Consider the following 18,360-nt stretch of genomic DNA (forward strand, 5'->3'; position numbering starts at 1 on the left):
CTATCTATCTATCTATCTATCTATCTATCTATCTATCTATCTATCTTATTGGTGAAAGTGATGCTGTTACATCCATCCCCGGTCTCCCCTACTGTAGTTCCGGTTGCCTCTAAAACAATTCTGTCTCACCATCATCGTCATCGTTGCTGAATCCTTCAGACCTCAGGACTGTCCTCTAATGGCAGCATCGTCCTCTATCAGTGTTTGTTGCTGTAGATTATTTATTTATGTTTTTTTTATATATATTTCTTTGAAAACACACTCTGGATCAGCTTAAACTCTGTTTATACCTGTTTAGCTCCAGAAAAGTATCCACATCCACATCCAGGAAGAAACATGAGCCACAGAGATGTAGAGGCTAAATTAAAGGGACAACGAGGAGTTTTGGAAAAGCGAAGTGTTTTCACACTACATTTATGAGCCTCCGCGCACCGTACATTTCTTTGACCGGCGCAAGACAGACTCATGTTTTCATTCATCAAGAATTAAAGTCAGAGGTTGGAAGACGATCACATACCGTCGTAGTTCCGACCATAAACGGCGATTCGGCGGCGTTATTCTCATGACTCGCCACGAAACCAAAAGTAAAGAAACGCTGGTCGGCTCGACCAGCATTTCCACCACCACTAATAATAACAAAATAACGATAGAGACAAAACGATATATTTATCGAAAATGGGCCCATTAACAAGTGTGGGTAGCGGAGATTCATCCACATTAATATGAGACTTTTTTTTTATTGTCGCGGAATTTTTCGTTCTGCCGCTGGAGAAACTCCTCGTTGTCCCTTTAAAGCTGCAGTAGCTAAACACTGTGATGTTACAGATAATAGGCTGCAGCAGCTGTAGACCAAAGTGATTGACTAATAGATTCATCAATAAATATGCAAAATGAGATTAGATTAGGAAGCCGACGGAGCACGTGACTGTGGCTGCAGCTCGTGCAGCTGACGCCTGCATGACGGGTCCATATGTTGGACCCTTTTCTTTTATGGTGTTGTTGACAAAATGCCTTTAAGACCTGTTATTACTGCTTCCTGCCCCGCAGACAGGGGAACTCAGCAACCTCCCTCCCTCTCTCTCTCTCTCTCTCCCTCTCTCTCTCCTCAGGGATCAGACCTGAGCAAAAAAAAAAAAAGAAACCAAAACACTCCGCTGTCATCCTGCACACACGCACGGAGCGAGCGCCTCCGGTGCTGCTGAGCAGACAGAAAAGATAAATGGTGATGATAGTCATTTCTTCAAAGTCAGCGCAGCTCGCGGGCTAATTACAGTGACAGGTCAGCAGCTCCTGTGCCCGCGCAAAAATAGCCATTTTCTTAATTACAACATTAGTGTCATTGGTTCCTGATGATTATGAAGCTATAGGGGGGGCGTGCATGTGGCGCGTGCGCTCGCCCGTGAAAGCGACAGGAGCTCACAAGCAGCTGCAGAAAAGTTAAAGGGACAACGAGGAGTTTTGGAAAAGCGAAGTGTTATCACACTACATTTATGAGCCTCCGCACCGTGAAATTCTTTGACCGGCGCAAGACAGACTCATGTTTTCATTCATCAAGAATTAAAGTCAGAGGTTGGAAGACGATCACATACCGTCGTAGTTCCGACCATAAACGGCGATTCATCTGCGTTATTCTCATGACTCGCCACGAAACCTAAAGTAAAGAAACGCTGGTCGGCTCGACCAGCATTTCCACCACCATTAATAAAAACAAAATAACGATAGAGACAAAACGATATATTTATCGAAAATGGGCCCATTAACAAGTGGTAACGTAGATTCATCCACATTAACGTGAGACTTTTAAATAACCAAATAGAAACTCCTCGTTGTCCCTTTAAGGTTTGATCCAACTCAGAGGTGTTGCAACAGGGCAGGCAGCCCAGGAAATTGCCTAGGGCCCTATAGCGACATAGCAACAACAAGCAAGCGAGTGATTATGTACATGCACTGGGCAAATATTATGAAAATAAAATATATATTTCTCGCTAGAAATGCAATCAAAGAGCATTTTTATGCAGAAACTACCTCAAAATATGGATTTTTCCACTAAAAATTATGGAAATATTTGCTATGTTTTTTGTTCTCACGGCCGGAAACTTGAGAGTCACGTGACATGGATGCAAAACAATCGGAAAAAAAAAAAGTCTGAAAAAATGTAACAGTCATACAATTTAAGAGCCGTTATTGTAAACCCTCTATGTTTTTGCACTTCGGACCAACGTAGCCAAGATTGGCAATAATATGCAGAATTTTTTGATTAATTAACAGTTAATGTTCGTGGTCCTGGTGGGGAGTGGGGGGGCCCCCCAAGTTACCTCTTGCCCCGGGGCCTCCAGAGTGTCTAGAAACGCCCCTGCTCGCACAGTCGCCCGTGAAAGCGACAGGAGCTCAAGAGCAGCTGCAGAAAAGTTAAGGTTTAATCCCCACACTCTTCACTCTTCATGCACTGTTTCTGCTCTAAAGTCTGCACAAGGAGAATAACACAACTGCAAACTGCTGTGCTCCAGTGTGTGTGTGTGTAGCCTGTGTGTGTGTGTGTGTGTGTGTGTGTGTGTTTAGGGGGGGTTTAGAGGAACCACTTGCAGCAGCAGCAGCAGGAATGAAGTGAGTCAACAGAGCAGATTACTCTAAAATGCACAGGATCAAGTTGTGGATTCAGACAGATTCAGACAGTTCACAACAGTTTCTCAACGTCTGCAACAAGTAGAAAAACAAAAAAACCAAGCAAAGAAACAAAAAAGAAAAGAAAAAAAGACAAACAAAACAAAACAAAAAGCAGCAGGTCCAGCTGAGACTCACCGGTGCCGGTCTGTACCTGCTGCTGGATCTGGATCCTCGCACCGGGAGCGCGAGCGAGCTGAGCGGGAGCCACTGCAGCGCGAGGACGCAGCAGCACACGGCCAGAGAAGTCCGCATCCTCCCGCTGTCTGAGCGCTGCAGCCGCGGCGGCGCTGGAGGAGATAGACAGAGGAGGAGATAGACAGAGGAGGAGATAGACAGAGGAGAGATGGTGGAGGAGATGATGATGATGATGATGATGATGGTGGAGGAAGAGGAGGAAGAGGAAGGTGGAGGTGTTGGTGCAGCAGGTTCTGGCGCAGCGGTGCAGAGTCTCACGCTGCAGCAGCGGAGGCGACTTCTCTTTAAATAGACTCTGATTTCTTTGTTCTCTCCTCAACTTTTTTTTTCTTTCCTCCACATAGGTTTTTTTTTTTTTTTTTAACAGCCCGGGGCTGACAATACCACCCGACACCACGTGACTCTTAACTCTTTCTCTCCCAGGCAACTCAAAACAGATGATGGAGGCTTTGTGCTCTCACCTCCACCTGTGTGTTTTTTTTTTTTTTAATTAATATTTTTATTACTATTTTGGCAACACTTTACAATAAGGGTCCCTTAATTAACCTTAGTTAGTACATTATTAAGCATTAATTAACTGTTTACAGATATATTAACAATCATTATTATGTATTACTTAGGATTAGGAAACACATTAATTAGTGTAGCCTCTTAGTAAGCAGTTAATAATAGTTAGTTAATAAATTATTAAGTAATAGCCTAATAAAAGTTGAATAATGTAATTAGTTATCATTATGTATGCATTACTCAGCATTAATTAAAGCAGAAGTAAGCGAATATTTGTGTTAATATAGGTCTTAAGTCTTAAGTCTTAAATAGTTATATTTTCCGACAGCAATCGCTTACATAGAGTGTTTGGTCTGAAACACGGGTCTGTCAGTCACTCTGCTCTGCTCTGAGCCGAGGAGAAAACTTTCCTTGTATCCTACAACCTTTATCCAATGAGGAGAGAGAACGGCATAAAGGGGCGGTCCTCTCTGTGTGTGCAGCCAAGGGATGCGCGTGAATGTGGTGACGTAGGGACGAGGGCGGGGACTGCTAACTCCATCGGCTGACAGGAAGTTAGCCAAAACCACCGGATCGCTTACTTCTGCTTTAAGGGACCCTTATTGTAAAGCGTTACCATTATTTTTTTAATATAGTATATCAAAATCAAGACTCCACTTCTGTCAGGAAACATGCCATAATAATTACATTACACACAAGCTTCCCATGCAGATTAAACAGCATGACACGGTCACACAGCAGCACGTGCTGGCACCTTATGGAAATATTATAGGATTATTATAAGAGTGTTATAATAGAACACGCTCTGTGAAACTAAACACTGCAGGTCTCTTAACCCCTTTAAGAGGAAAAGAATAATAATATAATAATAAAGTCATTGTTTGGAACAACACAACACAACACTGCAGTGCAGATGTGAGTTTCATCATTTTACATGACAGTTTAACAAGGAACATAAAGTGAAATACAGTCCCAGTTCCTTTTTAATATACAAGTTTTATTGTGGTCACAGAGCGTTCCTCAGAGTCAGAGTCTCTAGGTTTGTTGGCTGCAGTTTGTAAACACAACATTCATCCTGAGGACTGACCCATGTTCACATTGAACCCTTCTCCACTTCAGCCTTCAGAGTTTCTCCTTTGAATATTTGCTGCTTCCACCAAAGATAGAGACTGGACGCCATCAAGCCGGGAGAAATGGAGGATACACACTTTACCAGAGAAGAAAAAGAAATACAGTCTGAATGAGGCGCTGGAGCGTGTAGTGTTGTGGTGCTCCAGACCACATCTCCAAGGTCTTGGGCTCTGGATGTTTTCTCCAGACCAGTCAAGACCACAGCTGCAGTGACATCTTTTTTCTTTTTTAAACCACAAATGTCTCTGTGTCACTCGCTCCCTTTGGTTTATGTCATGTAATTCAATAAGTTACAGATAATTCAAATAGTTGTACTAAAGTATCTGCTTGGGTTAAACCATCTGAACAACTTGGTGTCACCAGTGTTGGAGACTTCAGCAGGTTCTGTGCTGCGTTCTTCTGTTCAATCCAAAATATGGTTTGGATTTTAGATCGAAAATGGTCTCATACCAGGCTATGCTGCGATGACAACGGCCCGGTATGGACCCGACGCTTCTGCGCTTCACTTGGACTGTATTTTCTTTGGTGTATCCACCATTTTGCTTGCTGTTTTAAAGGGGACATATTATGGAAATATCACTTTTTGAAGGCTTTTTAACATATATCTGGGTGTTTGTTTTGCGTTCCGGCCCCAGAATGTGAGAATTGACAAAAAAATCTGTAACTTTCAGGCTCCCTAGGTTGAAATCCATGTGGTTTTACGAGCTGTTAAACACAGTTGACTGACAATGATGTAACTAGTTTTCATATTTGCATAATCCCACCCCTACCTGGTACCAGTAGAAGGGGCGGAGCAAGCAGTGGCTCATTTGCATTTAAAGGGACAGGCTCTGAAACCAGCCGTTCTGAACAGGAATGTTTAAAGAGGATGAAAGAGCTGATGTTTGATCCTTGGGGGATTTTGACTGAAGCATGTCACAGACATGTCTTTAAGACACCTGGGAACTATTTTAATTTGTGGAAAACGGGCAGAATATGTCTCCTTTAAACAAGCCCACGGTACCACACGCCCAACTGCACCTGCTGAGGTAAAACACACCGACACACATGAGTAGAAGCTGATGATGATTCAACTAGATTTATATTTTGTTTTTGTTTTATTAATAAAATCTACAGACTATACCTTTAAATTCATCAGAACTACATTTAGAGATATAAATATAAAGACAGGAACTCTGAGCTCTGCAGGAGTCGGAGTCAGGTGGGAAATAATGAGTGACCTATAAAGAAAACCGACCTATTAAATACCCACTACCTCCTCCTCTTCCTCCTCCTCCTCCTCCTCCTCCTCTTCCACTACCTCCTCCTCTTCCTCCTCCTCCTCCTCCTCCCCAGCTGAGACGCTTCACAGTTGTGGGTGGATGAATACGTTTTGTCTTCAAGTTCAAACCACAAATTGTCTCTTTTTACATTTTCCATTTTTTTGTGTGTGTGTGAATTAAACAAACAAGATAAAACGTGATAATTCAGGAGCTTTTTACAGATGCTGAGGTGGATTTTTCTTTTTCTTCTTTTGTTCCCTCAGGCTCCGATTAATCAGTCCTCTCATCTACAAAGCTAAAAAAAAAAAAAAAAACAAAGCTCAAGTTTCCCGCACATGGAAAAGAATTGAAGTTATAATTATGATGTGATGTGTGTGTGTAGTAGTTTTTATGAGGATGGAGGGAGTGTGAGATAAAGAAAGTCAAACACGAGGAGGCTAAGAATCAGTTAATTGCAGCTGTGAGATAAAAATGCACAGGCTCCACATGCATGCAGGCGGTTTGTGACCGAGCTCCGTCCCTTTGTTCAGTCAGTCAGTTTGAGATCATTTCTATAATTACAACCACTAATAGCAGTAAAGAATTTAGCAGAGCTTTCCTGTGTAATGGCTGTCAGGTTTCTGAGGCCTCTCTGGACAGGAAAAAAGTACTAGAGGAGGGTGGGGGGGCGGTGGGGGAGTGGTTTCTAATAAAATCTGAGTGTAATGAAAGAGAAATGGGTAAAAGTAAAAGGCTTTATATGTGACACCACTCATTTCTGGACAGAGGACTGTAATTCATGTTACTACACACAGATGTGTTGTGCACAGAGGCCAATTAGAGGCAGATCTGTCACTGGATTGGTCAAACGTCGGAGCCTGTTATACAAGCTGCTAACAAGCAAACATCTAGCCTATGTCATCTGAATGACACGATGAAGCATTTTAAATATAAATAAATAAATAAGAAGCACTCAGTGCCATGACATCATGTTTTCAGGTGTAATTATGAGACCTGGCTGATGTTTTCACCTCTGAACAACAGAATCTGAACCAATAACAGGCTATTATTAATAGGCAAATATAGGCCAATAATAGGCTATTATTAATAGGCAAATATAGGCCAATAATAGGCTATTATTGGACTTTGCAGAAATAGATCCTGACATGTAACTATAGCTACAACTTGATAAGGTTATTTAACTTTATCAAGTTGTAGCTTTAGTTCCATGTCAGGAGGAGGAATGGAGCGTTACACTGATGCTGCATTCACCTGCAGTCGGGCAGACGGCCGTCGCTTACAAACCAGATGTCATTTTAGTCACAGAAGCCGGTAAAACGTGGGTAAGGTAAACAATACGACATCGCCATGACAACATATTGTCATGTGTATTGTTTTGCCTCGTGCTTGTTTACATAGAGGCTTGTTTATGCCGTTACGTGCAGCGGCTGTCTGCCGTCTGCCCAATTTCACGTGAATGCAGCATGAAAAATACGACTGAGTTGCTTGCGATATACAACCGCAACGCTAGATGGGAGTAAGTGTAGCTGATGTCATATCTGGCCCTCTGCGTTGTGTTTCTCACGTCCTACCCTAGGTGGGGTTCGATCCCACAACCTCCTGCACCGGAGGCGACGATGCTAACCTCTTCGCCAAGAGGTTGACAACCACTTGGCGGGTTGGTTAGCATGTCTTTTATGGGTGGAGTGAGTGCACATCCGTTACATAAGTCCTACACAATGTACCTTTAAGCTGTTTCTTTATTTTATTTTATCACCATGGTTGCACTTTTTTGTTGTTTGATGGACCATTAAATGATTTTTGCATCCGTTAATCTGTGGTGGACATTGCCATTTTTGATCAGTGTGCAAGCCTTTTCCTCCTGTTGCTCTCAAATGTTTGTTGGCCTACACACCTGAAAAGACACCTTTTCTCCTTTAAATCATCAACATAAAAATATTAAAATTGTGTGTTTATTATCTCTCCTGCCATGTTTTCTGTTTTAGAACTTTTGTCGGAGTATATGGAGTTAGCATGTTAGAAGTGGTATGCTATATGCTATGAATGAATGACCCGTACAGGAATGAAGCACATTGCAGTATCAATCTTTATTTCAGACACATAACCTACAATGAAAGAGAATAAAAGCTAAAACAAACAAACAAAACTATATTTGATATTACAAAAACTGACATTTGATTGATTGATAGTAGCCTATGTAAGTGCAATAATTATATATGGTTGAAATAATATCTTGTCAGTCATGTTTTGTGATGCTTTTTTTCCCCCTCTTACCCTCCAATATAAGTCTCCACCCATTAAATTTAACTCACCCGGTGAGATAAACTGCACCTCAGGCGGCCATCTGACAATGGTTTGCAGCTTAAACTCGGATGGACTGGGTTTTGATCACGCTCTATATATTTTTATTGTGTTTGAGAGGAGCGTGTTCTTGATCTGGACCAGCTCCGTTAATTCATTCACTCTGTACTTTCCACATATTCCTCCTCAGTTATCAGACTTAAATTAACCTGCGCTGCGCCGGGCCGTCGTCGTCATCGCACAAATTACATAAACAAGCTATTTCATGCTACCCACAGATGGTACCAATACGCTTCATCCTCAGTGTGTTTTTTTTTTTACAAGTGGTGGCAGTGAACCAACATATGACAGCAGCTCCCAATTAGACAAGAAATAGGCTGCAAAATCAGGACTCAAGTTGCTGCCAAGTCCAGTAAACATAGAGGAATCTGCCTGAGTGACAGTGATAAGACGGGAAATGCTGATTAAGGTAGAGGGACAATGGCTGTAATTTAAAAAAACAGCCACCGTAAAAGTTCAAATGGCAACATATGGTGAAATATAAAGACAGTGTGAGATGCTTTACTAGCCCATGTCTTGTTGTGGCTCCCTGATTAGCATTAGCTTAAGGCCACGGGCGCCTTGTGTAAACCTATTAACAAGAAAGGACTCTACTGTCTGCAACGGTCCAGTCCTTCCCTTGTCAAGAGTTTGGTCATTTTTGTTTGCTATGTTAGCAAGCGAGCTACTTCAGAAGCAAATAAAGTTTGGTACCGTAAGCGTGTTAACTTGAATTCTAACAATTTTTCAATAGATAGGTGGTTTGCAGTCATTCTGACAGACGTGCAAAGTTCAGATGGGGGGCAGGAAGCAGAGAACATTGATTGGAAATAACAGATAGCGAGTAGCTACATGAAAGCGTTGGATGAACATAAAGAAAACGTTTGTCCTTTTATCCAAATGACTGCCAGCCTGACAAGCCAGACTACATCATTAACATGTCTAGTTTGGCAACGACCGGTAGACCTCGGCTCAATCCAGGGGGCGGGATGAAGGCTGTCTTTCAAACTGCCTCTGCACCAATAGGGTAGCGCTACGACCAATCAGAGCAATGAGCAGGATGACGTTCACCTGACAAGCCAATTAAAATGTATGTCGTCATGGCGTTAAGCCCGCCCAACGACTCTCTAAACAGATAGAGCGCTGTGATTGGTGAACACAATCGGTGTTCGAGACTCAAAAAGTTCCTATGGCTCGTTTCTAGACCCACCTACGGAGCAAATAGATTTGCTGCCGCTAGGGTGCAGCTAGATTTCTAGGCTAAATGACTGTCGCTTTTTGGAAACTTGTTTCAACGTTTCGGAAATATGAAGCACCACCAGTGGGACAGTGGTTCCCAACCTTTTTTACTTGGACCCCCCCCCCCATCCACAACCCCTGCCTGCACAGATGCATCAAAAGAATAAAGTGATATAAACTTTTATTTACAAAATTAACAGTTGTACGTTTTTCTTCTGTTTTATTCGTGATTTTGATTATCCAGTTGGGTGTGGTATTGGGATTTTAAAATTTTAATATGCACAAATATAATTTTGATAGCCTCGCAACCTCAGAACAGACAAAACTCTGTGGACCCCCTGAGATCTCCGATGCCCCACTAAGTTGGGAACCAATGATCTAGATGAGAAACTCTGTCATCATCTGGGGGAAAAAAGTGAGCTGATGAATTTACCCGCTTACGTAATGACTGTAGCTGAGCACTCTCCGACTTTTACAGTAATCCACATCTGCCGCCATTTTGCTGGGACTTTTTGAAATTTTTTAATTGTCTACTTTGTCTGTTACTACTTTCAGAACTTGAAAGAAGCTCTTGTTCCCCCCCCCCCACGATTTGACCAATTGGGTCTACCAGCTGTACTAGACTGCACAAAACGTATAACTTTTTTCTATCGGCAAATCACTTCCTGCCCCTCATCTGCAGTCATGATGTCACCTTGCAAACCAACTATATTTGGTTCAAGAACTCAAACGTTCTGGTGCATTTGCTAATTTTGCACATTTTGTTTCTGACACAAAAGATTTGGGGATAATTCCTGCGCCCACAGGACCAGAAAATAGACCAAGTGTTACTAAAGCCACCATAGGATTAGCTGAGGTCCAAGTGAAAAGTATCTTTGAGGGGGGGCGGTTTATGACAGCTTCTCCTCTACCATTGTTAGAAACGTAAATATCCATATCTACACAATAATCACCCAATCAAACAGCTGCATGACTGCGCCTAGTCCTCGTTTTACCATCCAGGTGAAATCAAGCCGAAGATCCTTTCAGATTAAAAGCCTTTGTGTTTCCATCTGGGTCCTTGAAGCGGCAGCTGTTGGGTCCGTTTTCAATGGAAGTGTCGATGTGTTTATCGCGGGCGTGGACTCCACTGATGGAGCGCTGTGTTTTCCTCTTGGTAAAAATGCACAAACCATAAAAAAAGGCTCACAACAAAAGTGCACAGCGTGGCATTCCTCTGAGCTAATGCGCTGGTGTTTGCATATGTGTGTGTGTGTGTGTGTGTGTGTGATGGAGGTTTGTTCATTCCAAAGGCTTGACTTGGTTCAGCTGCCCCACATCTACACCTTCGCTCACACCTCCCCGCAGAGTTCAAACTGTGTCGATGAGGCAATTACACAAAGGTTAGAGAAGCAGCACTTTGCCCCCATTAGTACAACCAATGAGCCCTTGAACAAGCAGCTCCAGCTCAGACTGTGGATGGACTCATTGTCAAGGAGAGAAGAGTTTAACATAGATCTGGAATATTAATATTCGTATTTGAATCAGGAGCGTTGGTATATTGGACATATTTAATCAATATGTATGTGAAATAAATATCAGATTATACTCAGTATTGGCAAATATGAACATGTTTGATGTTGTAGAGTAGATCTACAGACCATCTCAGTGCAGTTTTCCTTCCCAAGACTATAGTAACAACAGATCATTGTCAGCCAATCAGAAGAGAGGAAGCTCTGAGCCTCTCTTCTGATTGGCTGACTGTTTTTCGAGTGATCCAATAAAAAATAGAGCAGATTTCAGAATAAAACACTCAGAGAAACCAAATCCTGCAAAGTTGTTGTTGGATGGATGGTGGGTCCAGGTGGTGGTGAGGGGGCGGGGCTTAGTTGTGACATCACAAAGTGACAGGAAGTCCTGACGGCTGGTTTTAAGGCTCAGTTTCTGAATACAGGCTGTGTGCATTTCTCTGTGGACTGAGGCTTTGATACTTTCACAGTATTAATATAGAACCTAGAGCTGCTTTATAATCACACTACACATGGACATCTACCTTTATACTGTATGGAGCTTTAACACAAACATCTACCTTTATACTGTATGGAGCTTTAATACAAACATCTACCTTTATACTGTATGGAGCTTTAACACAAACATCTACCTTTATACTGTATGGAGCTTTAACACAAACATCTACCTTTATACTGTATGGAGCTTTAACACAAACATCTACCTTTATACCGTATGGAGCTTTAACACAAACATCTACCTTTATACCGTACGGAGCTTTAATACAAACATCTACCTTTATGCTCTTTAAATCAATCCCTCAGCAGCCAATCACTTAATAGATACAGAGGGACATCCATATTTGGTAAACAACCCTTTGTGCGATTCAAAAGTTTATGTTTTGAATTTGTCCTTGTTGAACTCGACATGGGAATTTGATATCCAAAACTCCTCCTGACTCACATTTAACTTGTGAAAAACCATTGTTTCGCCGCCTTTTGAACGTGAGTTGCATGTTTGTGCAGAGTGAAGTATTCATGCTCGGTGACGCTCGGCGAGCTGAGGAGAATCTTCCTGTTGGTTTCAGGTGATTTACGAGGAAGCAGAGTGTGACACTGTGCACAACTGATGTGAAAACACTTAACCACCACAAGTTCCCCTCACGGCTGCATGACGGCGTTATCTGGCTCTTTCTAATGTCTTTCCTGTGTTTTAGAAAATGAATGGCTGCATGCGCATTAAATCCCACAGAAGCTGCTGCTGTGCAGATGCCACATTTATTAAAGGTGCAGAAATGTTCCAGTGTTATATCCTCCTTATAGGGCCACACCGTCTTATTCTGTATGTTATATATTTCCATAATTGTTAACAAATCTGCAGCCGAACCAAGTCAGATAAAGTCCATCATCAAGAGCTGCAGAACATCTGCTGAATGGAGTTTGTTAAATAAACTAAAATCTAAAAGAAAAGGTTGAGCAACACTACATTCTGTTGAAGATCATGTGATATAGCAACTATAATAGACCAATTTTTTTTTGCTTTCTTAAATATGGATGATGGATCATTTAAGACTCAACTTCCTGTTACGTGTTTTTGTTGGGGACTATTTTCAGCGGTGGATTGATTCATGTATGTTTGATGTTCTACCAGCAGCAGAACAATGGAAGTTGGTTTGAGGTTGGTTGAGTTGGTTGGTTGAGTTCAACACTGTGACTCACCGACGTGTTTTAGTCGGTTTCATGGCGCCATGGTTCAATCAGATCTACACGTTCATGTGATGCGTTCAATGTTGGCTTTGGACTTTTCATGGGAATCGTTGAGTCCTATACAAGGAAAAACACGGCAGCGGCAGACGTAGGAACTTCATTAAAGTATCCAGTGGCTGTTTGGCGTTGCAGGGTGGTCCGCTGGTTAAACAGATTGTCCGGCCATAAAAGAGGTCACAGGTTGGACCAATGTGTCCATCAACCTCCATGTGTCCCTGAGCGATACACTGAGCTATTGTGTGTGTGTGTGTGTGAACCTGGAGTGTAAATCTCAGCCGTGGCGTGGATAGAAGAGTCGTCTTGGGTTTTTAAAGGGATAGTTCACCCAAAATTGAAATTGAAATTCATTCATTCATTCAACTCATTATCTACTCACCCCCATGTCGGCTAAGGGCTGGGAGAAGTTTCAGAGTCCTCCGTGGCTTCTCTGAGTTACAGGGGGTCTCGGCGTAGCAGTGCATGTCCATATAACGGTTGCAAATGGATACCAACTGTCTTCGTAACAAAAAGACACACCAAAAAACATCCAAATACCTCCATGCTGCTCGTATGTAATGTCCGTCTTGTATTGAAGCCCTGAAATGCGAAATTGTCCTGAAAAAAATGTAATAAGTCTATATTTCAAGCTTGTTTTGTAGCGGAAGCTTCTCTTCCCGGTTTGTCAAATTTGGACGAACCAGGGTCTGTCCTCTTCCCAGTTTGTCCAAATTTGACAAACCGGGAAGAGGAGCTTCCGTTAAAAACAAGCTTGAAAAATCGACCTATTTAAATTTTTTCGGAACAATTTCGCATTTCGGGGCTTCAATACAAGACGGACATTACATACGAGCAGCATGGAGGTATTTGGATGTTTTTTGGTGTGTCTTTTTGTTACGAAGACAGTTGGTATCCATTTGCAACCGTCATATGGACATGCACTGCTACGCCGAGCCCTGCTGTAACTCAGAGAAGACACGGAGGACTCTGAAACTTCTCCCAGCCCTTAGTCCACATGACGGTGAGTATTGAGTGAAATTTCAATTTTGGGTGAACTATCCCTTTAAGGGGGCTTTTTTTTTCTTTCTTTTTTTCGGCTGTTAAAAGCGACATGTGATCTTAAAAGTCTGAGTCTGAAACATCTAACGTTGGTTCTCCGGCCCGGGCACTAGATCCATATCTGTCGACTGACTGACTCATGTCCGACGTCTGTCTCAGATCAACTGCTCCACATCGCAGCGATACTCTGCCCGTCATATTTAACGAAGGGGCTTAAGCCGCCGAATCGTGCCCTACTTCCTGTCATTACGATACCTCCTGTTTTAAAGTGAATGAAACATTGACCCCGGACAAAGTTTTAGTCCAAATCCGTTTTTTTCACTGAGAACCCCATTTTTCATACGGCTGGTTATGGCTTCGTGTCAGCCGCACTTCTCAAAACAAAGACCACATGTGTCCGTTTAATGCAAACCAGACGCGTGGATGGAAGCAACCGCGGCCTCCAGCTGCCAAACCGACCGGGTGAAAAACGGCCCTGCATGGGAGGGGAGGGGGGCGAGGGGAACTCAGTGGGGGTTATTAGTGGGTTTGGAGGCATTAACCCTCGTTCTCTCCTGTCGGCGTGACCCCGGCCGACCCCTGGCAGGCCTCGCCACAACAAAAAAAGGGCCAAAAGGGGTGAAGGCGGCGAGACGGGAGATCAAAACAGAGCCGGGGAAGTGTGCCGCCACCGTTGTTGCCATCCCTTGAATTTGAATTTATTGGTTTAAATATACAGGGTTCCTACAGCTTAAACCAAGTTAAATTTAAGACTTTTTAAGACTTTTTTAAAGCCACTTGAAATGAAATTTAAGACCGACTTCATAATAAACACAAATGCAGAAAAAAGAAAAAAAAACACCACATCAATTACATAGGGTTAGGGACAATTTTACCCACTTTCCTATGTGATCCAAGGTAAAGTGACTGCTACATGAACATTGGATTGTGTCTCTTTCCAGCTGTCCTTTCAAAATAAATGCATAAAAAGTCCGGAAAAAAACAAACACTTGACTCGGGAGCTGGTGACGGTGGCCACTAACTTCTCTATGTCGAAATGTTACCAATTATTTTGAGATTTGAGACTAATTACAATCATAAAATCCCACTTACCATGTGTTAACATTTTTAAGACTTTTGAAAAATTTTAATGCCAATTAAGGCCTTGTTTTTAGATTAATGAATTCAATGCCTTTTAAGACTTTTTAAGGATCCGTAAAAACCCTGATATACAGAGACAGTGCACATTAATAAACATTTCTGTAAACATGCCGGTTTAGCCAAGTTGGCTAATTTTCAACCGTAGTCTCTGGGGCAGGTGACTTGAGCAATACAATAATTACAGTAAAATGCATTAAAAAATAAACAAACACAAAACAGTACTATGCCTACTTATAAAGTACAGTAATACAATATATTACAATGCATACAATAAAATACAATACCCACATTACAGTTTCAGAACAGATGGTCACATACTTGACCGTCTCTCAACCATAGTTTTACATTTCTTTTAAAAGAAAGATAAGTGTCATACTCCCTGAGCTGCTGCTGCTAATCTGGCTTTTCCTTCATGGATGTCATGCATCAGCATCTTCTGTGGTCCAATAATGTGGGTTTTCCTGTTTTTTTTTATTTTTTTTGGGAGTTCACATAAGTCAAACGTCGATTTTCTGCAGTTTTTTTTTTTTTGTGATAAAGAAAAGTTTGATGTTGTGGGTGGTCAGAGGGTTTCGATTGGCAGCACGGTTGAAATCTTTTGCATTTCAAAGGGTTTTTTTACTTTAAAGCTTTAACTGTGATGTCAAGATAAAAAAAAACCTGCAGCTGATCCAGAAACCACACAATTTCCTTAAATATTACTACTTTGATATGAGGATCTGTGGCGTTAGATCTGATTCTGTCGGTTTTATAAGTGAGAAAAACAAACATTGGGAAATTTGATAAACTAATCCTTAAAGACCCACTTGTGAGTTATTCTGGAGCTTTCAACCACATCATGTGGTCTTCATCATGCGGTTAGATTGGAGAGGAGAAGGAGAAGATTTGATTTCCTAAACTTCAATAATCCAGAGGTTTCACGAAGGCATCACTTGATATCTGAATATTTATGAAGCAAACAATCGATTGATTATTAAAGGGATAGTTCACCCAAAATTTAAATTTCTTATTCTCATTATCTACTCACCCTCATGTGGACTAAGGGCTGGGAGAAGTTTCAGAGTCCTCCGTGGCTTCTCTGAGTTACAGGGGGTCTCGGCGTAGCAGTGCATGTCCATATAACGGTTGCAAGTGGATACCAACTGTCTTCGTAACAAAAAGACACACCAAAAAACATCCAAATACCTCCATGCTGCTCGTATGTAATGTCCGTCTTGTATTGAATTGTATTGTGGCATATTTGACTGTCTTTCCTGTTATTGTTATCCTGTAGAGCTAATTTGGTTGGATGACTTATGTTATTCACTGTCAGGACTCGGTGCATTTAACTCATTGAGTGCCGCGCTCCTTTCCAAAGTTTTAGTCAAGTGTACCGGCAATTTAGACCATTTTTGACTTTTTATGTAGAGCCATAGTGTATTCTATATTATTGCCACCAACACATACTGTAGCTCATTTGAAAGGTGAAACTTTATGCTTCAAATGGCCACAAACCGTTTGTTTCTACGTGCCTCTGTTCCTGAGAAAAGTCAAGCTAAACATGGCTGGGTTTCACCAAAATCCCTCCTTTTTTTCTAGAAAAGGAGATAGAGCGTCTTTTATGAAAGGTGCTCTGTTTGTGTCTGTCGCTCTTCTGACACTCGCATTTCTGGATCAAAGGGCTCGTGTAAGATAAATATATACAACAATTGTTGTTCTATTCACAAAACCACCAAATTGCAAATGGATACCAACTGTCTTCGTAACAAAAAGACACACCAAAAAACATCCAAATACCTCCATGCTGCTCGTATGTAATGTCCGTCTTGTATTGAAGTCCCGAAATGCGAAATTGTTCCGAAAAAAATTAAATAAGTCTATATTTCAAGCTTGTTTTGTAGCGGAAGCTTCTCGAAGCTCCTCTTCCCGGTTCGTCAAATTTGGACGACATGAGGGTGAGTAGATAATGAGTGAAATTTCAATTTTGGGTGAACTGTCCCTTTAAAGATAAGCTGAGCCTCGAACAGCTACAACAGTAAAGTATTGATTATGTGATGTAGCCTACAATAATAACCTACACTCAGAGGGGACAGCTTTTTGATGACTCAAAGGACTTTAAATACATTTTTCTAATTCATAAGTTTTCTCAGGTAATATTCTTGATACTTAAAGGACACAAGGACTGGACTTTCCTCTAAATCAGCCATGACGGTCAGAAAAGTGTTTATTGTGCAAAAGAAATATGTAACTGCAGGGTATACTTCAAACTATAGCCTATATCTATGGAGCCCAGATGTGATTTTTTCTTTTTTCTTTTTCTGTCTGAACCTGTTAAGAGCCGGTTGCATACATTTTGTGAAATTACATAAACCCTCCTGCAGCTGTTTAGCATAATGGTATTCTGGGGTTAGAGGAGACTGTGGAAAAACATTCAATCATCCAGTCTGAGGAACTGTCACACAGGTTGACCCCGCTGATATTTCATAACCGCCGTCCGTGGTCGTGTTGTTGCAGCTCCAGCCGGCTGCATTCCAGGTGGAGGTGAGAGAGTTTCAGTCAAACAAACCTGCATTTCACCAGCAGCAACTACCACTTCCTCTGCAAACATGAGCTGATGTGAACTGTGAAGAAAACCTACGACCTTTACTGACCTCTGCTGGTCAGGAGCAGGAACTGCAAGAAAATGGAGCCAGCCTTCAACATGCACACTCAATACTTTGAAGACGTCTGTCTGTAGAAACAACTTCTATTTATACTGTTATTTTAGTGAAAACATGTGTTGTGCAGACCAAACTCAGGGGTCATGACCTCCAGTGTGAGTCACAACAGAACTGGAGGAGTTGTGAGATGAATAATAAGAGAAGAAAGGAAAAAAAACAACAATGCAACAAATCTGTTTTCAGTTTTGCAGAACTAATATTTTGCAGAAAATGTTAAATTTTTTGTAAATGATGACAAACTCACTCCTGAAAACGCAATTATTTCCCCCCTTAATAATGAAATTGGCGTGTTTATCATGTGATTTTAATGTAAACACTGTAATGTGTAGATAATATGGCAGCTACAGCTGTTGGATTTATGTAGTACAGGGAGAAGATTTCCCTCTGACAAAGTAGTACAAGTATAAAATGGGACACAATGGAAATATGAAGGGGAACTGGACTTGCCTGAGGTTCTTGAGGATGGGATTAAATTGATGAAAATGTATAATGATAAATAATGTTGTTGAAGTGTAGCTACTTTATAAAACAAGGATTTAAAAATGCTTACAGTTGGGGCTGGTTTCAGTTCAAAGAAATGTATAATACAGATAATACACAGCAAATAGCAACAGTAGTGAAAGGAGAGTAGAGAGTATGAATAAGATTATGATTAAGACAAAATAATAAAGAAGAAATATGTCATCCTCCAAACATAAGCTCGCAGTGGCAGCACAATTAGTTTGATATTTACACAGATTATACCCATCAAGTGGTTCCCTGACTGATCCTGGACCAGTCACACAGAAACCTGCTGCATCACAGAGTGTGTGGGGGTATAGCTCAGTGGTAGAGCATTTGACTGCAGATCAAGAGGTCTCCGGTTCAAATCCGGATGCCCCCTAAACTAGGTTT

General features: G+C 41.6%; 1 protein-coding gene and 1 non-coding gene across 2 annotated transcripts in view; one reads left to right on the top strand and one right to left on the bottom strand.

The window, feature by feature from the left end:
• The window catches only part of mmp11a (matrix metallopeptidase 11a), a 46,677-nt gene extending 43,761 nt beyond the window's left edge, over nucleotides 1–2,916 (bottom strand). The window contains exon 1 of the mRNA XM_085788043.1: nucleotides 2,800–2,916. Within this exon, the coding sequence (XP_085644169.1) occupies nucleotides 2,800–2,916 (117 nt within the window). The remainder of the gene's footprint in view (nucleotides 1–2,799) is intronic.
• Nucleotides 2,917–18,277: 15,361 nt separating this feature from the next.
• On the top strand, nucleotides 18,278–18,349 carry trnac-gca (transfer RNA cysteine (anticodon GCA)). Its single transcript has one exon. It is a non-coding gene; the product is annotated as a tRNA-Cys (tRNA).
• The last annotated feature ends 11 nt before the right edge of the window (nucleotides 18,350–18,360 follow it).

This window comes from Trachurus japonicus, chromosome 9, assembly GCF_045865225.1.
Source record: "Trachurus japonicus isolate A0001 chromosome 9, Traja_1.0".
Classification (NCBI taxonomy): Eukaryota; Metazoa; Chordata; class Actinopteri; order Carangiformes; family Carangidae; genus Trachurus; species Trachurus japonicus.